The sequence below is a fragment of the Mustela putorius genome, unplaced genomic scaffold (genome assembly GCF_011764305.1).
Source record: "Mustela putorius furo isolate JIRA1106 unplaced genomic scaffold, ASM1176430v1.1 tig00003845_pilon_pilon_pilon, whole genome shotgun sequence".
Taxonomy (NCBI): domain Eukaryota; kingdom Metazoa; phylum Chordata; class Mammalia; order Carnivora; family Mustelidae; genus Mustela; species Mustela putorius.
In genome coordinates this window covers 84149368-84173778 of record NW_025421998.1, presented here as the reverse complement: position 1 = coordinate 84173778, position 24411 = coordinate 84149368, and the positions used below count along the sequence as shown (strand labels likewise).

At 38.7% G+C, this 24411-nt stretch overlaps 1 protein-coding gene across 2 annotated transcripts in view; it reads right to left on the bottom strand.

The window, feature by feature from the left end:
* Positions 1–3972: 3972 nt before the first annotated feature.
* The window catches only part of STRIP2 (striatin interacting protein 2), a 55527-nt gene continuing 35088 nt past the window's right edge, over positions 3973–24411 (bottom strand). Inside the window, exons 19-24 of one of the 2 annotated variants that reach the window (XR_001177621.2) lie at positions 12046–12150; positions 10978–11182; positions 9548–9626; positions 4867–4915; positions 4337–4453; positions 3973–4206 (exon numbers count right to left, since the gene is read on the bottom strand). Coding sequence is in view for 1 of the 2 variants with exons in the window: in XM_004741769.3 (XP_004741826.2) it covers positions 9376–9626; positions 10978–11182; positions 12046–12150 (561 nt within the window). In the remaining variant the exon portion in view is untranslated. Of the gene's footprint in view, positions 4207–4336; positions 4454–4866; positions 4916–6625; positions 9627–10977; positions 11183–12045; positions 12151–24411 lie in introns of those variants that run through there. The other variant, XM_004741769.3, reaches the window with a different exon arrangement.

Sequence of the window (24411 nt, the reverse complement as noted above, 5' to 3'; positions counted from 1 at the left end):
CCTAAGTTAATGTTGCTCTCCTCTTCCCCTCCTCCTCCTCTAAGTCTCCTCACTTGCTTCTGAGATGTGCATTATGCCCCTTGCTTATCCTGGCATCACTTAGTCATGTCTGCCTCCTGCTGCACTTCAAGTGTTGGCTGATCTCAAAGTCCAGTCCTTAGCTCTCTGCTATTGTGCCTCAATGTCTCCTCACTGATGGCTCATCAGATAATGTCAGTGACTACCTCTCAGGAGGACACAGCCCCCAGCAGAAAGAATGGCCTCCAGCTGAGCTCCGGCCTTCAGGTTGCACTATTCTCTGGACTTAGGGCATCTCTCCCTCTGTTAGTGGCTCAGTTGGTTGTCAGTGGCAACACTGTTCTCCCAGTCTCTTGGCCCTTTGTCATCTCTAACTTCTCTCTCCAAAGAAGAGTCCAGGCCCGAGTATTCCTTGTAAATTCCTTTACGGATCCTCCCCCTTGACATTTTCATCATTCTAAACTAGATGTTCATTTCGTATTGCAGATAGCAGTTAACACACAGGAGCGCTGATGTCAAGCACCTTACTGAGCACTTTTCACACATGGCATCATTACTTCCCTACAACTAGTGTGGTAGTTCCCATTATGTTCTCCAGTTTGTTCAAGGTCTGAGGGAATAAGTAACAATCTTTTCTACTGTCACCCCCCACACACCCCCAGCTCCCATTCTCTTGCAGCTGACTTGTTTGTGCCTCATTCTTCTTCCGCGCCATCAGGAGGCGGCACTCATACATAAAAGTGAGGTGATGAATGTGTTAATTGTGGTAATCCTTTCACAATGTATATGTGTGCCAAATAATCACATGTACAGTTTAAATATCTTAAAGTTTTTATACCCCAATAAACCTGGGAAAAAAAAGCTATAAAGCACAAGATAGCTACTTTGTCAGTAGACAGGCAGAACATGTTGGTCTAGTGACAATTGGAACAACTTCAATGGCGTCACTATTTTCCATTGACCCAAGTGGATCTTCAGCCTTTGCACTAGAGAAAGGCTTCACACTGACCTGCAGGAAGGGGAGGAGGGCTGCTGAGGTGGGGCTGAAAAGACAGACTTTGTTATATAACACAGCACAGGCTGCTGTTAGAATAAAAAAGTCATTGACAATGCATGCATCTAAAATAACAGTCCACTTAAGAATCATTTAATATTTAGGAGTTAAGATCTGTTTATTCTATAAGAACTGAACAAATCTTCCTGTGTAAACTGGAAGCTGAGTTAAATTTAAATAACTATTCAAATTCACATTAGAATTTACACTGGTGGGGAGCCCGGCTGGCTCAGTCAGAAGAGCATGTATTCTTGATCTTGGGGTCATTGAGTTTGAACCCCACGTTGCGTGTAGAGATTACTAAAAAAAAAAAAAAAAAAAGCTTGAAAAAGAAAAAGAATAGTACTACTTAATTTTATCTGTTTATGAATATACATCCTTATGTCTCCTTTATAAATAGTAATACAAACTGTGCTGTTCTTTAAAAAAATAACATTGCCAGAATTGAAGCATGCATTCTTAGAACATCCAAACTTAGAATATTCTATCATTATCTTTCTTAGAAGTTGCATTTAAAAATTCCGATTTCCTCCTTTCTACTCCCTCCCTCTCTTCCTTTTTTTTTTTTAAATATCTCATTAAGTTCAATAGTATAGCACTGTACTCCATCCTTTATAACTCTAATATTGCAGAGGAAGTTACAGAGAAAATAATTTAGCTAATTTCCTCTGGCCAGCCCCTAGGGCCCCAGCAGTGAGAACTTTGGAGAACAGTAAAGACCAGCTGGAATGGACAGGAGACAAAATTATTTAGAGCAGGGGTCGGCAAACTTAGTAACTATTTTAGGCTTTCCAGGCCTTATGTGTTCTTTTACAACTACTCTGCTGATGTAGAATGAAAGCATTTATAGACAATATGTAAACCAGTGAGCATGGCTGTGTCCCAATAAAACTATCACAGAAACTGAAATGTGAATTTCATAGAATTCTCATGTGTCATAAAATATTTTTTTTCCATGGATTTTTTTCCCCCAACTATTTAAGAATATAAAAACCATTCTTACTTAGCTCATGGGCTGTATGTATAAAACCTGTGAGTGGGCCAGATTCGGCCCCGGGCCTGAAGTTTGCTGATTACTGGTCTAGAGAATTAAAATGCTATTAATTATTCTTGCTGGGGTAGTCTTTGATGGAGGTGGGGGGCAGAGAATGAGTGGGGAATAACAGTAATCAATAACGATTCAATGCTCACATTTAGCAAGCATTATTCTAAATACTATATGCACATCGATTCATTTAATCCTTACAATCCTAGAAGGTAGATAAAGTATTATACCTGCTTTACAGATGGGGAATCTGAGGCAGAGAGAGGGGAAAGAACATGTCCTTCTTCACAAAGCCAATAGATACAGAGCCTGCAGAGAGTAGCTCACCAAGTTGGGTTAAGCACCCTCAATCTGAGCCATTATGCTGCATGGCCTTTCTGGGTAAACTATCTCACATTTTACCATGAAGACATATTTTCACAGGCATCCACATGGAGGATCTTTGTCCTGCCAGCTCTATTAAGCATTTGAACAAAAAGTTACAGAATGTTCAAACTAATGTTTCCATTTGGAGGGAAAGGGACAGATGGTATTGTCATATTTAGTAAGGAAGTCACTGTCACCAAAGGTGTTTGAGCAGAGATGGGGTGACTTTTGTACTCTTATAGTTCCTTAGAAAGACTTTGGTTATTTTCCATAAAATATGCAAAAGTAAAAATTTAAAGTTCTTGCTTTTTGAAATTTAAATCTGGCTAATTAGTAAAGGAGCAAACAGCCTAAAAACCTCCCCATAGCCCACTCAGGCACAGTCTCATTACATTTACAGGATCTGGGAGTCTGAATGTCCAGAGCTGGTGGTAGGAAATTATATTTCAAATTGCTTTGGCCTATTGCTATGAGAACTGAGTAAATCTCCCTTGACCTCATCCCCATCAGCACACACACACACATGCATGCATGTGTGGGCGTACACACTATTCTTTCCACCTATACCTTTTCTTCTTAACTGAAACATACTTTAAAGCAGTGTTAGGGAAAATGATTTAATTATTAAATATATTCAAGTTATAGTTATTCAAGAAAATATTAATATGGAAAAATAGGTTTCTGGGATAAATATGATAAAAATAAGAATAGGACAGAATATGTTGTGCTCCCATGTATGAAAAAAAAATATTGGGGGTGATCGAGTGGCTTAGTCGTTAAGCATCTACCTTCAGCTCAGGTCATGATCCCTGGGTCCTGGGTTCGAGCCCCACATCAGACTCTCTGCTCGGCAGGAAGCCTGCTTCTCCCTTTCTCTCACCCCCTGCTTGTGTTTTCCTTCTCGTTGTCTCTCTGTGTCAAATAAATTTTTAAAAAATATATATTGGTGGGGAAGAGATAGGTGTTATCATGGGAATTTTCTGAAAGGATAAAAAAATAGAAAAATATTTACAGTGATTACTTCTGGGGAATGAGACAGGGATCTAAGGTGGGAAGTTACATTTTTCATTGTGTGCTCTGAAAAATTACTTGACTCTTTTACATGTATCTTCTTAACAAAAATACCTATAAATACCTAAATATAGTCTTCACTTTTACACTTGCTTCCTTATGTCCAATCCTCTACCTAAGCCTGAAACTTTCTTTCTTTTTTTTTTCTTTTTTAAGATTTTATTTATTTATTTGTTTGGGAGAGCCAGAGAGCATGAGATGGGGGAGGGAGAAGCAGACTCCTTGCAGAGCAGGGAGCCTGAAGCGGGACTCGATCCCGGGACTCCAGGATTTGACCTGAGCCGAAGGCAGTCGCTTAACCAGCTGAGCCACCAGGCACCCCAACCTGAAACTTTCCTTACTTGAATCTTCTTTGACTCCATCAATACCTGCAAGCATCTTTCAAATAAAAATAACTTCCTTCAGGTCTTGCCTTACACCTCTAATAATGATAGAAAGGAAGAGAAAATTAATCAGTTTTGCTACTACATGTCTGATGGGTGTTAGTGGGTGTAGTGGGTTGAATTGTGGCCTCCCAAAAGATATGTCCAGGTCCTTATCCTCAAAAACTGTGAATACTACCTTATTGCAAAAGAGTGAATCTTACCTTATATGGCAAAATCTTGAGAAAAGAAGATTATCCTGATGGGCCTTAAATTCAATCAGAGGTATCCTTAGAAAAGAGAGAGAGGCAGAGGGGCTTTTGAGAGAGGAGGAAGCAATGTGACGACAGAAGCAGAAATTGGAGTGACATGAAGCTAGAAGCTACCAGAAGTTAGAAGAGGCAAGGAAATGATTAGTACCTTTGAAGGGGGAGTCCTGCTGACACCTTGATTTCAGACTTCTGGCCCCTGTAACTGTGAGAGAGTAATTTTTCTTCTTTTAAGCCACCCAGTTTCTGTTACAGCAGTCCTGGGAAACTAATATAGTGGGGAAGAAAGTACAATAGCTAATGTTAGTTGTTTGGATTCCATGAATGTATTCATGTTTCTTCTGGCTCAAATAATACCATAAGTCGATTGTATTTTGAGGTAGCTAATTCTTTTGTAGACATTTCAGTTATTACTATTACTACTGAATCTATGACATAGTGATATTTCTGTCAGTGAAAAGATTAGAGGCTAGATAAATACGTAGCTGATACTAATTAAAGGAATTCTTGTGTTGGATGGAGATTGTCCTAGATGATCTCTGATCTCTTCAACTCAAGAATACATTTCTGTAAAAATCCTCCAAATATTGAGATTTAACATTTTAAGGCTAACATTAGAATAGCCAAACACTTAGAACCACCTGAAAACGTATTTGAAAGTATAAGAAACTCAGGACTTACCTTCTATAAACTTTCCATACCAGTACTTCTGAAGGAATACCAGAGGTCACTGAAAATACATTAGTGGGAAAAAAACTCATGTGCTTTCTCAAAAATCACCAATAGGACTCACCCATGCCAATATTTCCAAAAGTATTTTCCATGTTGTTGTACAAAATGCTCTGCCAATATAGATAGAGCTTTGATCTCTCCCCTTGTTCTATCCTATTTTAGAGATTACACATTTTTCTTATATTGTTAAGCTGCCACCATATAAATAGCTCACTTGTTGAGTAGTGAGATTATACAGGAGGTAATTTTCTTCAATATCACTATATTCTTTTTCCTTTTTTTTTTTTTTGGTTGAGAAAAAATGAGAAAGCAAACAAAAGTTTTGTGTATTGTATAGATAATAAAATAATGTTGTAGATATTTTTATTCTAAAATATATTTTATGTATGTATTTATATATGTATTTGATGTCTCTCATGTTGAAAAGCATCATATAAAATATCCATTAAAATATGTATTAGTATTAAATACATGTAAGAATAGCTATAGCTGCTCTAAAACCACAAAAGTTGTTTATAAATTCCATAATATTTTGTAAAACATTTTCATTACAGAAAACATTTTGTCATAGCCTTACAGAAAAGTCTGGCCTGGAATTATAGTACAGGTAAAGCAGATGTTAATTGGTCATGCCCAGTATTTCTGAGATAGTGGCAGGACTTTCTTTGCCTCTGCAAATTACCCTAAACACACTTAGCACCTTGGCAGAGTACCAAAGAGTTGCCAAGTTCATACTTGACCTAACCTGAATATTAAGGTGGTTAATTAGCTCATGAATAATAGCATTTGTGAGATCAAGGTCACAAGTCTGATGGTTGTATATGCCAGTGTCATTTTTATTCCAGACCTGCAGTGGCATTTTTAGTCTCAGCTAGTTTTATTGCAAATATAGGTCATCGTTAGAAGGCCTAGAGAGAAAGAATTCAGACTCATCACAACTACTTGTGGGACAAAAAGAGACCATTAAAACATTCATTCGTTTATAGAACTGCCTTTATATAACCAAGAATATTGTAAAGGTGAAGAGCTGGAGGAACTATGGACACAAAAGGTCATGAAAGTCACAACTGAAAATATCAGCATAAAGCACTGAAATGCGTGGTTTCAAATGCTCACCGGAAAGCTATGGAAATTCTCAACAATCTCAAAGAAAGCCCTACACCAATCTCAAAATCTCACTGAGAAGCTGCTGTGTGACTCACTCTTTAGACATATGCCTGGTTGCAACTGCCTTCCATAGGTAGAATGTACTTCTCTGGCCCAATGTTAGGCTTGCCCCAGATGAACTGCTTTTTGCCAGGGGAATATGAGCAATTTGACTTATGCCCCATCCAAGGAAGAGCTTTAAGCACCCTCCAGGTGGTTGCATGGTATGGTTAGGTGCTTGCTTTGCCCTTTACCACGAGAACAATATGTCCCAGCCAGGAGCTAGTCCCCTCAGCCTCATGCTAGAATAAGATGATGTGTGGAGCAGAGCTATCTCTTGCAAGTTAACTTGAGTGGAGCAGAGCTGCAGCTGATCAGCAGACCCAGAAACAAGAAATAAAGGTGTGTCCTAAGCCATTGAGATTTTGCAGTTGTGTTTGTATTAATCTACGCCCAGGGAATACTAGGCAAGATTTTACATATTCATCTTCTTTATGTATTATTCCCTTCTATACCTGTCTTTAAGATTCTTTTATGTTGAATTAAAGACCAAATTTCTAACTCTAGTTCAATTTCTCTTTATTAAAGTGCTTTCAGTAGATAAACCATGTTAACAGCAATCAGCACAAACTTATATTGAGATATTCACAAATAAAAATCATCTATAAATCACTCAGGTAATGTTCTTCTAAACAGTAACAGCAATCACCATTGGACCTTGGTTAATCTGAATTTATTCCTAACCACACACATGGGTTCTCTTGGAAGATTCAGTTACTTTAACATATGGGGCTGGCTGTCAATACCTGAATGCTATCCCAGCAAGTCAGCAAAAAAAATGTTGTGATTTGAAACTAATCACTTTTCTTGGTATCTCAGTTTTTCCATCTGCACTGAGAATTAATCTTCCCTTAAGAGAAGACTTGTAAAAAGGTATGAAATGTTAAAGCTCAGCATACTTCTATGCCTCAGAAAGCATTCATGCGCATATTTTTAAAAAGGCAACTTATTTGTTCTTGACACAAATTAAATACTATATGGCTTTAAGAGAAATAGATTGATGACTGCTCTTTCCTTGAAAATTGCCTTTTCAGTTAAACCACATTAAAATAGATTAATAGGATTCATGAACGATATGCTTAGTGAATTACTTTGATTGTGATGAGGACAGCTGTCCTATTCAGGTAAAATTTACAAAGTATTTTAAGAAGTGTCATCTATTACATACTTACATTCTTCATTACCTTTCCATAAAAACATAAGTCCTGCCATCCTAAAGTTCAAAAAGCTAAAATCTGGGGCACCTGGGTGGCTCAGTGGGTTAAAGCCTCTGCCTTTGGCTCAGGTCATGATCCCAGGGTCCTGGGATCAAGCCCCACTCTCTGCTCAGCAAAGAGCCTGCTTCCCCCTCTCTGCCTGCCTCTGCCTACTTGTGATCTCTGTCAAATAAATAAATAAAATCTTAAAAAAAAAAAAAAGCTAAAATCCAATCTTTAGTTGGAGTTCTGGTCTAGTTCCTTTGGATATTGTCAATAACTGTATCATGACTTCCAAATGAGACTGTGGTTGACAGAATAAATAAGCCATTTCTTACAAGACTTCCTGGCATAATTAAAGTAGCCTGATGCTATCATAAAAAAGATTCAATAGTGTCCATGTCAGGGGGGGAGAGCATTTAAAAAAAAAAAAAGCTTGAAAATATAGATGACATAATTGTGGGAATAGAAGAGGAAAAAAAATGATCCTGGTCGAATCAGAAGCTTTTCTAAAAACCCAATTTCTGATGAGAAGTATGTGATTTTTTTTTTAAAGATTTATTTATTTGAGAGAGTGTGTTTGTGTGTGGAGGGGGTGGATGGACAGAGGAAGACTCATCAAGCAGACTCCTCACTGAGTGCGGATGCGGGGATTGATCCCATGACCCTGAGGATCATCACTCAGGCCAAAATCAAGAGTCAGACATTTAACTAACTGAGCCATCCAGGCGCTCTGACAAGTATGTGATTCAAACTTCAGTAGAAATTTTTTTCCTCCAAGATTTTACTTGGCAGAGAGAGCAGCAGGCAGAGGGAGAAGCCGGCTCCGTATGCAGGGAGCCCGAAGCAGGACTTGATCCCAGACTCTGGGATCATGACCTGAGCCGAAGGCAGATGCTTAACTGAATGAGCCACCCAGGCACCCTCAAAAGAAGTTTAAAGAGGTTGGTACATCAAGACCTGTATTTTCAAAGAAGTGTGCAATACTTTAAGGTAAGAACAGTATTACTAAATCTCCATATGACACTTTGAAAGCACTCATAGTAAAAAGGAAAAAAAATCACTAATCACCATAGAAGAAAAATGGTAACTATAATGCTCTTGCTATTCCATTCAATTAAAAAATAAATCGATCATGAGCACAAATGGACATTGCCATCTCAGTAAATAAAACCTCCTGTAATTACTTGTCATTAAAAAAATGAATTGGATGAAAGGGATAATTTTTTATAGTGTACCAGTCATGTGAAGACTGACATAGCTTCAGAAAAACATGAAACATCATTAGAGGAGGTCTATTTCAGACTGGCTGTAGCAAAGCACTCCATGCCCCATGTACAATACATAGAGAAATAATTTTCAGATTGAACATAGATTTCTTCGGAGTAAAGAAAAAAATACTTTACATGATATACCTTACTATAACATGCAGTATTTAGGTAACAGTAAGTCATCATCCTTTACAAAGAAGGTGCAGGTGCTCTAAAATCATCTTTGAGCTAATAATTTTAGAGAGAGGTGTCAAAATTTTTTATTTAAAATATACACTTAATTTCAAAGTTGGTTTTGCCAAACTTCTTATGGGTCCTAGGAATCCAGGATAAACAAGAAGGAAATGTTCTCCCTATTTTATGACTTCCCTCTCCCATTATCTATGATGAATGTCATGGGTCAAATGCCATGATAAACTTATTCTCACTCTTGGGGCTATCAAAGGCTGGCCTGGTCCTGGTTCTGGGCAAGACTAAAGCAGGGAACGGTCCCACAAAAGAGCCTATCCAGGACTGATCCAGCAGATGTTCAAGGCCAACTTGGCACCCAACTGACCCCAATGCAAGTTGACCAATCTGTTGTGACTCAGGATCCTAGCCTTGTACTATCTCCAGGCCCAAAGCCCCCAGAATGCCCTGCACTACACTGGATGTCCTGGGCTAGGCCAGCTTTCCCCTGAACAAGCACTCTCAGAGCTAGAAACAAAGGCCGAGTGGGCAGGATAGGCAGAGCACCATTTATTGGAGCCAAACCTCATCTATCAGATGTTTTTTTTTCTAAGAGCTCAGTGACTCTGGAGCAGCTCCTCCCAACAGATGGGCTGGGAAAACACCTCTCTCTCCAGCCAGAGCTCATATGAATAGTGGAAATCCTCAGGTAGATCCAACCTCTGCCCCAGCACACTCTGCAAGCAGTTATCCACAGGTGAAAATTCAGAGTCCTGGGGTTTGTCATACCGGCGGCTGTTAAAAGCCTCAATGTTAGCCCTCAAGGTGCATTCTTCTGCTTGGAAGTCCCATGGCCTGGCATCGATGTCTGTGTTGGGGAAAGAAGAAGAACAATTACACAACTCAGGATTCTGCTCCTCCTACCACAGAGTATATGGTCTATGGGGAAGAACAAATTAAACTCAGAATTTCCTTTTTGTGGAGGGCAATGTACTAAGTGTATAATATGCTGTCACTCCAGTTTAAAAAAATACACATGTATATGCAGAGACTATCTTTGGAAGGGTAGTCTAGAAACAGCTAACAGTGATTACCACTGAGAAGGAAATAAGGTCCCTGAGAGGGTGGACATTTTTTTTTAACCTGTACTTTCTTTTCATTATTTCACTTTCTTACTAGGTATATGTATTATATTTTCCAAAATGGCAACTTAATTCCCTTTACTGAGCTTTCCTAGGGTATGGGAGTTACACATTTGAATGGAATCACTAGCTCTCAAGGAATGTAAAGAGGCAGGAAGAGGTACAACAAGGAGAATCAGAATGGACCAATTACTGAAGGATTTACTGATTGCTTCCCTGTGACCTCTCTCAGCATATGATAAATGTATGTGTCAGCGTATGTTAAAATTACGAGGTAAAATCTTTACCTTATTTACCCCACTCAGACACTTATTTCAGGGCTAGAGATACATCTTTCCCAGATCTCTCATGTCCCATACGCAATGGTTTATCTCTCTTTTTAAAAAGATTTTATTTTTTAAGTGCCTGAGTGGCTCAGTCGGCTAAGCATCTGCCTTCAGCTCAGGTCACGATCCCAGGGTTCTATGAAAGCATGCATGTGCAAGTGGGGGGAGGGGCAGAGGGAGAGAATCTCAAGCAGATTCTTTACTGAGCCTGGAGCCCCACACGGGGCTTGATCCCATGACCATAAGATCATGACCTGACCCAAAACCAAGAGTTGGATGCTTAAACAACTGAGCCACCCAGGTGCCCCTAAAATGGATTTTTATAGTTAATATAGGATCTGGGCACATGCTAGAATTTGGGGGCAGTAACCCTAATGTATGTTATATCAGCACGTGACTATAATTACAACTTTCTTATCCAAACTATGTAACAATTCATACGAAAGAGTAGAGATAACTATTTATTTAGTTTCTTTTTTAAAGATTTTATTTTTTTACTTGAGAGATAGATAGTATGAGAGTGAGAGAGAGCATGAGAGGTGGGGAGGGAAGGGCAAAGGGAGAGGGAGAAGCAGACTCCCCAGTGAGCATAGAGCCTGACAGGGGTTGGGGGGCTTGATCCCAGGATCCTGAGATCATGACCAGAGCTGAAGGCAGACGCTTAACCAACTGAGCCACCCAGGAGCCACTTATTTAATTTTGTTTAAACCCTGGGAAACTCTCGGAGGTCAAGAGCTCTGAGAATACTCACCATTCCCATAAGCCCAGTCATCATTCATGCGGTGGCGTACTTTCTGATAGATGGCTGACATGGTTTTCATGTTACTTTTCCTCCACTGGCGTCCCAGGTACTTGGTCTGTATTTTTAGCAGCTTCAGAACATAAAGTTGCAGCATGGCCTGTTTGACCTTGAGGGCCCGCTTTAAGATTGGAGCTGATTTGAATACCACCAGCATCTACCCGTTTAAAGAGGGGCAGGAGTGAAGAAAGGCAGGTAAGGATCTAAAGTGTCTTGGAACTTCCAACTCACAAACAATTAAGCCAACTTGACTGGTCTCAGTACCCTGGGGGAGCTTTTGGGAATCCATGGCCTAGGTTCTATTTATATTTAGTCTTCAAGAACATAGAGGAACCACTCCATTTATATGTCACAATTCAAAGTTTCTAATATTCAAAGTATATGGTATAAAGAGCAAAATAATTTTGTCAGCTACACATCCCATTTCTGCTCTTACCAGTTTCTTTTGTATCATCTGGATATATAATTCTATGTACACATATTATTTTTATTAACAAAAACCACAGCCAACTACATATCCTGTCACATTGTTCCATACCTTGCTTTTTATTTAACAATATATCTTGAAAATTATTCCATATCAATATAGAACTGCCTCACTCTTTTTTTTCCCTGCCTCATTCTTTTTAATGCTTGGATAATATTCTATTATAAGGATATACCAGTTGGTCCTGCATTAATGGGCTTTAGATTGCTTCCAGTCTTTCATGATTCATGCTGCAGTAAATAATCTTAGCCTTGTATCATCTGGGATATGTGCTTATAATCCAATATAAATCCATATAACAATGCTAACTTTCCAACCAGAGCTGCCCTGGGGGAGGGCCCATATTCAGATCCTTGTAAAGAAATGGACTGATGAATAATTATCTCACATGAATAAATGCCCAGAATTAGATGTTCACCTTATGTAGCATTCAGTGTTTCCCTATAGAGCTCACAAAGCAGGAAGTCCATAAATATTTAAGATTAAAAAAATTCAGTCAGATGGACACCTCTATGATCTGAAGCCCCACTCACCATGGTTCTGGAATGCTTCCATTTGGTCAGTTTGTTGAGCAACCTCAGAAGGTTGATGCAGGAAAAGAGGTTCCTCCAACAGAATTGATTGTTGTCTCCAGCTTCCTGTAATAAAGCACGCCCACCATTACCTCAACACCTATAAGGCCTTCATTCCCACAGAAGCCTAGAAGTCACTACTGGTAAGTGTAGGTGAGGCCTTCCTTATGAAATGCTACCTCCTCACCATTCTGCTCTTCATACGCTAAAGTCTCAAAGCGTGCAATATACTTCATCTGAAAACACACAGCTGCCAATCCTGAAAGGCTACACCTAGAGTAAGTACTGAATAGAAAGAGGATACATGAACGTAAGAATGCCACTCAAGTTTCCTGTGTAGCTTCCTGCTTTAGAATCAGAAAAGAAGTGATAGAACTTTTCCCCTATATACTTTGCTCTTTCATAAGCTGTGTTTTTAACCGCTAGGAGTTATTCTGGTAGATTCCTTCCTTCTTTCCCTTCCCTTCCCTTCTTTCCTTTTCTTCCTTTCTTAAGTAGGCTCTAAACCCAATGTGGGGCTTGAACTTATGATCCTGAGATCCAGTCACATGCTCTACTGATTGAGCCAGTCAGGTGCCCCATTCTGGTTGATTTCAAACTATGTTAGATGGATCTGATATTCATTACATTTGAATTTTTAAAATCATCCTACGCCCTCCTTTATCAAACCCTATTGCAGTAAATTGCTTAATTTTCCAGCATGGAAGCAAAAATGGCAGATGGTAAATTCTAACCAGGTGTTTCTCTTATATGTTTATGGATAGCTTGTGAGCACCCAACCAGAGATAACAGATGGATGTCAGATTAGAAACAGGTATCTACTCACAGAAACATTTTTCAGGGACAAAAATAAGAGCCCTTCTGGATTTGGGGGCCTGTAAATATACTGATGCCAGAAGCCATATGAATCAATGAGCATGCATGGTGACCAAACTAACATCTTAGAAATTCCTAATGCTTACAATTTGATAGGAGGACGTAAGAGTAGGAGACAAGGTGTAGAAATTAGCTGTTGTCTAAAGAATGGAAAATTATGGGGGCGCCTGGTGGCTCAGTGGGTTAAAGCCTCTGCCTTTGGCTCAGGTCATGATTTCGGGGTCCTGGGGTCGAGCCCCGCATCGGGCTCTCTGCTCGGCGGAGAGCCTGCTTCCTCCCTCTCTCTCTGCCTGCCTCTCTGCCTACTTGTGATCTCTGTCTGTCAAATAAATAAATAAAATCTTTAAAAAAAAAAAGAATGGAAAATTACCCCCTCCTTTCCCAAATTAATCCAAAGTAAGCAAGATAGACATACATCTAATGCAGAAGGAACATGCAGGATTTTTGAGAGTAATAGGCTCTACTAAGAAATAAATAAGAGTAAGGGCCAAAAAGTTTCAGGGAAACTTTTTAGATATATTATTTAGAAAAAATGTTCTACTTCCTGTAGTAAATGTTCAATATTGTGTTTAGAACTAGTCCCTGGAGAACTATTTGTTTCCTTCTAAGAGAAAATTCCATGGGAGTTTCCACTCTAGTGCATCAGCTAGTTGGCTTGTCCAAAACAGAGAGGTTCTATAGATGTTCCATCTTGTATGGCTAACAGAGGAATGGACTCTTAAATGTGTGTGTGTTTTTTGTTGTTGTTGTTTTTTTTAAGAAGCAGGGGAAATAGAGAACATATAGGGGAGGCCATGTGTATCTCCACTGTGAGCCTCCTTTATCCTGATTTCTAATATGATAGCAGCATAAACAGCTTTGCATTACTTAGCACCTCAAAAAATATGGGAGGGGTACCTGGCTGGCTCAGCTGGTAAAGCATGTGACTCTTAATCTCAGGGTCTGAGATTGTATGAGCTCACCTTAAAACAAACAAACAAACAAATAGGAGTAGGGGTATGGCTGTGGAAGCAGCACTGAAATAGACACTAGGATACTTGGATTATGGCTTTGACCCTGGATGTATGATGGTAGGTAAGTCATTTCCCTGTTTCTTGTAAGAGGTTAAATTAGATCATCTTTAAGATCCTTTCACCTCTGATCATTTCATAATACTGTGATTTATCTCAACTTTCTCCGTTTGATTAAAAAAGTGAAGTTTTAAATGAAAGTAAGCTGATCGTGGCGGCTTCTTCCTCAAAGCTGTCTCAAGAGTCCCAGGAAAGATACCCTAGTTCCCTCCTAAAGATAGTCTCATCTGCCCAGGGTCTTGCTCTCTTTTTTTTCTGATAATGGTTCCCCACTGACTAAAACTACCCCCTATTCCTGCATCACAAGATGTTGCCTGAAGTGGGCACTGACAGAACACATGCTAGTCCATGGCTATCTCACGATAGCAGATCCCAGACTGGTCCATGCAACAATCTCCATATGGAGTCCTGCTCAAGCCTTCTGCCTTCTTCAAACACAACAGATACTCATTTTCCAGCAGACCTTTAGCTCCATGGAGTGCTTTCTAGATCTGCCAGACTTGAGGGTTTTTTTATTTGCTTATGTTCATTTAGGACAAATGGCCTGCTTTCTCTGTTTTTGTGAGGCAGGACTTAGCATATTGAGTAAAATGTAAACTTCGGGGGGGGGCTATATTTTGTGAGCAGCAGCATTTGGCCATATTCCCTTGTTTCTGATATTTTGCACTAGCCAAATCAAGACCTTGACTCACTCACTTTCTACCAGCAAAAGTTGAAAGAAGAAAACATTTGCCCATGTTCCACTTGCATACACAAACATTTATTCACAAAACAATCCCATTTACAACTGCACCCCCCCAAACAAAAAACTATGAATAAACTTAACCAAAGAGGGGCGTCTGGGTGGCTCAGTGGGTTAAGCCGCTGCCTTCAGCTCAGGTTATGATCTCAGGGTCCTGGGATCGAGTCCCACATCAGGCTCTCTGCTCAGCAGGGAGCCTGCTTCCTCCTCTCTCTCTCTCTGCCTGCCTCTCTGCCTACTTGTGATCTCTCTCTGTCAAATAAATAAATAAATCTTAAAAAAAAAAAAAAAAACTTAACCAAAGATACAAAAGACCTCTACTCTGGAGTATAAAACACTGATGGAAGAAATTAAAGAGGACACAAAGAAATGGAAAGGCATTCCATGCTAATGGATTAAAAGAATATTATTAAAATGTCTATAGTACCCAAGCAATCTACAGATTTAATGCAATCCCTATCAAAAAACCAACATTTTTCAGAGAACTAGAACAAACAATACTAAAATTTACATGAAACCACAAAAGACCCTGAATAGTAAGGAAATTTTGACAAAGAAAGACAAAACTGGAGGTTATCACAATTCCAGGCTTCAAGTTATATTACAAAGCTGTAGTAAGCAAAATAGTATGGCTCTGGTACAAAATAGACATATAGATCAATAGAACAGAACAGAAAACCCAGAAAGAAATCCACAATTATATGGTCAATTAATCTTTGACAAAGAAGGAAAGAATATACATTGGGAAAAAGTCTCTTCAACAAATTGTATTAGGAAAACTGGAGAGCTACATGCAAAAGAATGAAACTGGAACACTTTCTTTCACCAATACAGAAAAACTCAAAATGGAAAATGACCTCCATCTAAGACCTGAAACCATAAAAATCCTAGAAGAGAGAACAGGCAGTAATTTCTCTGACATCAGGCAATAGCAACATCTATTTTTCTAGATATATCTCCTGAGACAAGGGAAATAAAAGCAAAAATAAACTATTGGGACTACATCAAAATAAAAAGCTTCTGCACAACAATGGAAACAATCACAACTAAAAGGCAACCTATGGAATGGGAGAAGATATTTGCAAATGACATATCCCACAAAGGGTTAGTATCTAAAATATATAAAGAATTGATATAACACCCCAAAACCAAATAATCCCATTTAAAAATGGGCAGAAGACATGAACAGACATTTCTCCAAAGAAGACATCCAGATGCCCAATAGACATGTGAAAAAATGTTCAATGTCACTCATCACCAGGGAAATGAAAGTCAAAACTACAATGAGGTGTTACCTCACACCAATCAGAATGGCTAAAATAAAAAACACAGGAAACAACAAATTTTGGTGAGAACATGGAGAATAAGGAACTCTCTTGCACTGTTGGTGGAAATGCAAACTGGTTCCTTAAAAAGTTAAAAATAGAACTACCCTATTATCCAGTGATTGCACTACTTGGCATTTACCCCCACAAAAACACAAAAACCCTAATTCAAAGGAATACATGCACCCCTATGTTTATTGCAACATTATTTACAACAGCCAAGATATGGAAGCAGCCCAAGTGTGCACTGATAGATGAATGGATAAAGAAAATGTGGCATATAAATACAATGAAATATTTTTCAGTCATAAAAAGGAATAAGATCTTTTTTAAAAAAAGATTTTATTTATTTATTTGACAGAAAGAGATCACAAGTAGGTGGGGGTGGGTGGGAAGCAGGCTCCCCACTGAGCAGGGAGACCAAAGCAGGGCTCAATCCCAGAACCCTGAGATCATGACCTGAGCCAAAGGCAGAGGCTTAACCCACTGAGCCACCCAGGCGCCCCAAATGGAATGAAATCTTGCCATTTGTAACAACATGGATGAAGTTAGAGTATAATAAGTGAAATAAGTCAGTAAAAGATAAATACCATATGATTTCACTCATATGTGGAATTTAAGAAACAAAACAAAAGGGTAAAGGAAAAAAAAAAGAGAGAGAGAGAGAAAGACAAACCAAGAGACTCTTAACTATAGAGAACAAACTGATGGTTACCGGAAGGTAGGTGGGTGGGGGGAATGGGTGAAATATGTACACATATGATTAGTACTACGTGATGTTACAGAATTGCTGAATCACTACATTGTATACCTGAAATGAATATAACACGGCATGATAACTATACTGGAATTAAAATTAAAAACTTAAAAAAATTGTTTACACACACCTTGTGTCTAAAAATTCAGTTCAGGGATCACAACCTACCCTTCATAGTCTCTAAAGTACTATGAGGGTTCTGTTCTAAAGATCCATCTTAGCCCAGCTGCATGAGTCAAGCCAAATAAAAACAGAGGCTTACTCCAGTTAGATGGATAATTAACTCACACGACTGCGGAAAGAACAGAGTGTTTCTTCCTTTTGTACTGAGGAAATTAGATTGGTTAGAATCTGAGCACTAGAAGAGACTTAGCTTTTAGACTTGGCTAATAAGTCTCGTCCAATTCTGTCATCCACAGAAGCAAAACCTGAGGCTCAGGGAAAGGAAGGATTTTCTTAAGGTAACATAAGGGCCTTAAAGTAACCAGGGCCTGAACCTCTATCTCCAGTAATTCACTGAATTATAATACACTCCAACTTTATTTCAAGCAAGTAGAAGATAACAGTTTCCAGAAACAACAACAAAAATAGTGAGGTTTCCTGTATTAAAGGGGAGAGTGTGACTGAGTTTGGTCAGCCTATAATCAGACTGAGCCTTTAAAGAAGAGCTTCTAGGGGTGCATGGCTGGCTCAGTTGGAAGAGCATGTGAATCTTGATCTCAGGGTTGTGAATTCCAGCCCCATGTTGGAGGTAGACAGTACTTAAATAAATAAATAAAAACTAAAAAAAAAAAATAAAGAAGTGATGCTAAGTGTTAAATCTAATACATCTCAAACCTTCTCAGCTTATTAAAGTTCCTAGTGATTATTATTCTCATATTGAAAACCAGCTCTTCATCGAAAATCAGAATTACTAATATTACCTTGGTTGTTACATAATGAATCCATGGGAGTTTTGGAAAAGCTTATGGTCATCTGATGGCCCAACCTCTTCCTTTTATAGGTGGAACTCCTATACCCTACAGGAAAGTTGCTCAAGATAACTTAGAGCTGTAGTTCTGTCTGCCTTTTCTATACTTACAAATTAGTCTGTTTCTTCGCTTTAGGTTTCAGGTTTTCCATGCCATGTCAGCCCTGCATTTATCTGAACCTATTTGAAAAAACATTTGCTAGGTTTTAACACTTACTGACTGAAAACTCCAATAATAACCATTTCTTAAAAAATGATTCTTTTGATTCATTCCATTACTATGGTTCACACAACTGAAAATGAATTCATATTTTTAGCTTAGACTTTCTTTTCCCAAATCATTATAGAATAATTCCCTTATCGTATGGATTTCTGACAATTAAGTTACTGCTAGATTAAGAACCCAGATATCGGCGCCTGGGTGGCTCAGTGGGTTAAGAACCCAGATATCTGGGGTGCCTGGGTGGCTCAGTCATTAAGGGTCTGCCTTCAGCTCAGGTCATGATCCCAGGGTCCTGGGATCAGGCCCCACATCGGGCTCCCTGCCAAGCAGGAGGCTTTCTTCTCCTTCTCCAACTCCCCCTGCTTGTGTTCCCTCTCTCACTGTGTTTCTCTCTGTTAAATAAATTACGTTAAATTAAATTAAATTAAAACTTTAAAAAAAACCCCAAATATCATAAAAGAGAGCCATAATTCTTAAGTGGTATGAGTGAAAAAGGAGGAAGGAGAAGAGAAAAATCTCAAAATCATCTGGGGAGCTTTAGCAAACTATTTGTGCCCTGGAGAGGGATCTGGGCAAATGAGTTGAAAAATCATTCCAGAGGGGTGTCTGGGTGTGGCAGTCAGTTGAGCCTCCAGACTCTTGGTTTCTGCTCAGGTAATGATCTCAGTTGTGAGATGAAGCCCCGAATAAGGCTCTGTGCTTGGCATGGAGCCTGCTTGAGACTCTCTGTTCCTCTCTGCTCTTCTTCTCATTTGTGTGTGCTGGTGTGTGCACATGCATGCTCTCTCTCAAATAAATAAATAAATAAATCTTAAAAAAAAAAAAAGAAAAGAAAAAGAATTCCAGAGATTCTAATCTATTACCCATTACAGAAATGGTGACTTAACAGGTAAGTTGATAAAATGTTAAAAAACATTTATCCACAGTCCTTCCTCTATATAAATATACCTCATTGAAAATAAATACCTTATGATGTCCTCACATTATATCTAAAACAGAGAAACAACAATGCTAAAGGCAATATTGGTTGTAAATAGTGATGACTTTTGAATGTCAGAAGACTTTATTCAAGAATTAATAATTTCACTTGCATATATCTAAAAGGAAATACCAAATGTTTCTTTGCAAATGGCTAGGTCATGCAAATTCTGACTCACTGTTTTGGCTCTACCTAGCTATTAGGTTTTGGACAACACTTTACCACTCTACCCATTTCCTCATCAGTAAAGGATGGGATTTAGCAAGATACAAAGAAACTTAAAGCTCTGATACTCAGTGATTCCATAAATACTACTTTTTCTCATTCCTCCATTCTTAATTTATAGGCCTATTTGAGCATTTACATTGTTCAAAATATGCCCTTCTTTGTATGTGAAGCTGCTGTTAATAAATCATATTCTGTAGGAAAAAAACAAGTATTTTGAACTCTGGGTTGGCTTTGCAGCAGTGACCATAGATTTACACAGCCAACTCTCCACATTATTTTGTTTTTGGTTCACATCTCTGTAAGATAGGAGAGGGAAGGAGGATGGGATGTAATCTGTATGATTTCTCTTTAGGACCAACAGGCCCATTAAGAAAGCAGACCTATAATCTTATCCTGAAAGCAGTGGTATTTTTCTTTTTTCTTTTTTTTTTAAGATTTTAAATCTTAAAAGATTTTAAGATTTAAATCTTAAAAAAAAAAAAAGATTTAAAAAAAATTTATTTATTTGACAAAGATGGCAAGTAGGCAGAGAGACAGGCAGAGAGAGAGGAAGGGGAACAGACTCCCTGCTGAGCAGAGAGCCCGATTCGGGGCTTGATCCCACGACCCTGGGATCATGACCTGAGCTGAAGGCAGAGGCTTTAACCCACTGAGCCACCAAGGCGCCCTCTGAAAGATCTGTTTTTAAGATTCTTTTTATCTCTCAGTAAATAATTATTCTTGTACTCCTAAATATACATGTTTATTTCTAAGATAGAAATGCACTATTGTAATGATATTATGTATGTTCTAATACACACATATAGAAAGACAAAATGATATTTATACATACAAAAGATTAAAATATTCCATCCTCCAAAGCATCATCTTGCACACCTTACTTTTTAATTCTGCTGCCCTAAACAACCATCAAAATACTGAGCATTCTACAATACTTGCTGAAGCCATATCCACTGCCTTTCCTTTTAAAAAAATAATTATTTTTATTAACATATAATGTATTATTTGCCCCAGGGGTACAGGTCTGTGAATCATCAGGCTTATACATTTCACAGCACTTACCATAGCCCATACCCTCCCGAACGTCCGTAACCCAGCCACCCTATCATTACCCCCAACACACCCCAGCAACTTTCAGTTTATTTTTCCACTGCCTTTTCTAGCAATCTCCTTCCAAAGACCATACCTATCTTCCACATGACCATACAGTCACTAACCTTTTATGTCTGGAATTTAATGTTTTCCTACTTTAGTGGGTTGAATTTGAATATAGACATTTAGAGATACAGAACTTGTAAGCCTTCCTATCCAGGTGGGTAGTACATTGGTAAGGATGGCCTGTTGTAGAGCTAAGTATTTTGACAAAATGGGAAGAATTTAGAATTTAGAATTTTGCAGGGAATATTGAAATAAACACCCAATAGTAGTAGAAAGCAATCATTTTCAAAAAATTAAGGAGTGGGGTGGTAGGGTTATGGACATTGGGGAAGGTATGTGCTATAGTGAGTGCTGTGAAGTGTGTAAACCTGGCGATTCACAGATCTGTACCCCTGGGGCTAATAATACATTATATGTTAATAAAAAATTAAAAAATTAATGGAGACTAAAGAGCATCCTTCTAAAGAATGAATGGGTCAACCAGGAAATTAAAGAAGAATTGAAAAAAAATTCATGGAAACAAATGATAATAAAAACACAACAATTCAAAATCTGTGGGACACAACAAAGGCAGTCCTAAGAGGAAAATATATAGCGGTACAAGCCTTTCTCAAGAAACAAGAAAGTTCTCAGGTACACAACCTAACCCTAAACCTAAAGGAGCTGGAGAAAGAACAAGAAAGAAACCCTAAACCCAGCAGGAGAAGAGAAATCATAAAGATCAGAGCAGAAATCAATGACATAGAAACAAAAAAACCCCAATAGAACAAATCAACGAAACTAAGAGCTGGTTCTTTGAAAGAATTAATAAGATTGATAAACCCCTGGCCAGACTTATCAAAAAGAAAAGAGAAAGGACCCAAATAAATACAATCATGAATGAAAGAGGAGAGGTCACAACTAACACCAAAGAAATACAGACAATTATATGAACATACTATGAGCAACTCTACACCAACAAATTTGACAATCTGGAAGAAATGGATGCATTCCTAGAGACATATAAACTACCACAACTGAACCAGGAAGAAATAGAAAACCTGAACAGACCCATAACCAGTAAGGAGATTGAAACAGTCATTAAAAATCTCCAAACAAACAAAAGCCCAGGGCCAGATGGCTTCCCAGGGGAATTCTACCAAACATTTAAAGAAGAACTAATTCCTATTCTCCTGAAACTGTTCCAAAAAATAGAAATGGAAGGAAAACTTCCAAACTCATTTTATGAGGCCAGCATCACCTTGATCCCAAAACCAGACAAGGATCCCATCAAAAAAGAGAACTACAGACCAATATCCTTGATGAACACAGATGCGAAAATTCTCACCAAAATACTAGCCAATAGGATTCAACAGTACATTAAAAGGATTATTCACCACGACCAAGTGGGATTTATTCCAGGGCTGCAAGGTTGGTTCAACATCCGCAAATCAATCAATGTGATACAACACATCAATAAAAGAAAGAACAAGAACCATATGATACTCTCAATAGATGCTGAAAAAGCATTTGACAAAGTACAGCATCCCTTCCTGATCAAAACTCTTCAAAGTGTAGGGATAGAGGGCACATACCTCAATATCATCAAAGCCATCTATGAAAAACCCACTGCAAATATCATTCTCAATGGAGAAAAACTGACAGCTTTTCCGCTAAGGTCAGGAACACGGCAGGGATGTCCATTATCACCACTGCTATTCAACATAGTACTAGAAGTCCTAGCCTCAGCAATCAGACAACAAAAGGAAATTAAAGGCATCCAAATCAGCAAAGAAGAAGTCAAACTATCACTCTTCGCAGATGATATGATACTATATGTGGAAAACCCAAAAGACACCACTCCAAAACTGCTAGAACTTGTACAGGAATTTAGTACAAGTTAGGGTGTCAGGATATAAAATCAATGCACAGAAATCAGTTGCATTTCTCTACACCAACAACAAGACAGAAGAAAGAGAAATTAAGGAGTCAATCCCATTTACAGTTGCACCCAAAACTATAAAATACCTAGGAATAAACCTAACCAAAGAGGCTAAGAATCTATACTCACAAAACTATAAAGTACTCATGAAAGAAATTGAGGAAGACAAAAAGAAATGGAAAAATGTTCCATGCTCCTGGATTGGAAGAATAAATACTGTGAAAATGTCTATGCTACCTAAAGCAATCTACACATTTAATGCAATTCCTATCAAAATACCATCCATTTTTTTCAAAGAAATGGAACAAATAATCCTAAAATTTATATGGAACCAGAAAGGACCTCGAATAGCCAAAGGAATATTGAAAAAGAAAGCCAAAGTTGGTGGCATCACAATTCCGGACTTCAAGCTCTATTACAAAGCTGTCATCATTAAGACAGCATGGTACTGGCACAAAAACAGACACATAGATCAATGGAACAGAATAGAGAGCCCAGAAATAGACCCTCAACTCTATGGTTAACTAATCTTCGATAAAGCAGGAAAGAATGTCCAATGGAAAAAAGACAGCCTCTTCAATAAATGGTGTTGAGAAAACTGGACAGCCACATGCAGAAAAATGAAATTGGACCATTTCCTTATACCACACACGAAAATAGACTCAAAATGGATGAAGGACCTCAATGTGAGAAAGGAATCCATCAAAATCCTTGAGGAGAACACAGGCAGCAACCTCTTCGACCTCAGCCGCAGAAACATCTTCCTAGGAACATCGCCAAAGGCAAGGGAAGCAAGGGCAAAAATGAACTATTGGGATTTCATCAAGATCAAAAGCTTTTGCACAGCAAAGGAAACAGTTAACAAAACCAAAGGACAGGGATGCCTGGGTGGTTCAGTTGGTTGAGCAGCTACCTTCGGCTCAGGTCATGATCCCAGTGTCCGGGGATCGAGTCCCACATCGGGCTCCTTGCTCGGCAGGGAGCCTGCTTCTCCCTCTGCCTCTGCCTGCCATTCTGTCTGTCTGTGCTCACTCTCTCTGCCTCTCTCTGACAAATAAATAAAATCTTAAAAAAAAAAAAAAAACAAAAAACAAAAGACAACTGACAGAATGGGAGAAGATATTTGCAAACAACATATCAGATAAAGGGCTAGTGTCCAAAATCTATAAAGAACTTAGCAAACTTGGGCGCCTGGGTGGCTCAGTGGGTTGAGCCGCTGCCTTCGCCTCAGGTCATGATCTCAGGGTCCTGGGATCGAGTCCCGCATCGGGCTCTCTGCTCAGCAGGGAGCCTGCTTCCTCCTCTCTCTCTCTCTCTGCCTGCCTCTCTGACTACTTGTGATTTCTCTCTGTCAAATAAATAAATAAAATCTTTAAAAAAAAAAAAAAAAAAAAAAAAAAAAAGAACTTAGCAAACTCAACACCCCAAGAACAAATAATCCAATCAAAAAATGGGCAGAAGACATGAACAGACAATTCTGCAAAGAAGACATCCAGATGGCCAACAGACACATGAAAAAGTGCTCCACATCACTCGGCATCAGGGAAATACAAATCAAAACCACAATAAGATATCACCTCACATCAGTTAGAATGGCTAAAATTAATAAGTCAGGAAATGAGAGATGCAGGAGAGGATGAGGAGAAAGGGGAACCCTCCTACACTGTTGGTGGGAGTGGTGCAACCACTCTGGAAAATAGCATGGAGATTCCTCAAAATGTTGAAAATAGAACTGCCCTATGACCCAGCAATTGCACTACTGGGTATTTACCCTAAAGATACAAACATAGTGATCCAAAGGGGCACGTGCACCCGAATGTTTATAGAAGCAATGTCTAAAATAGCCAAACTATGGAAAGAACCTAGATGTCCATCAACAGATGAATGGATAAAGAAGATGTGGTATATATACACAATGGAATACTATGCAGCCATCAAAAGAAATGAAATCTTGCCATTTGCGACGACATGGATGGAACTAGAGGGTATCATGCTTAGTGAAATAAGTCAATTGGAGAAAGACAACTATCATATGATCTCCCGGATATGAGGAAGTGGAGATGCAACATGGAGGGTTA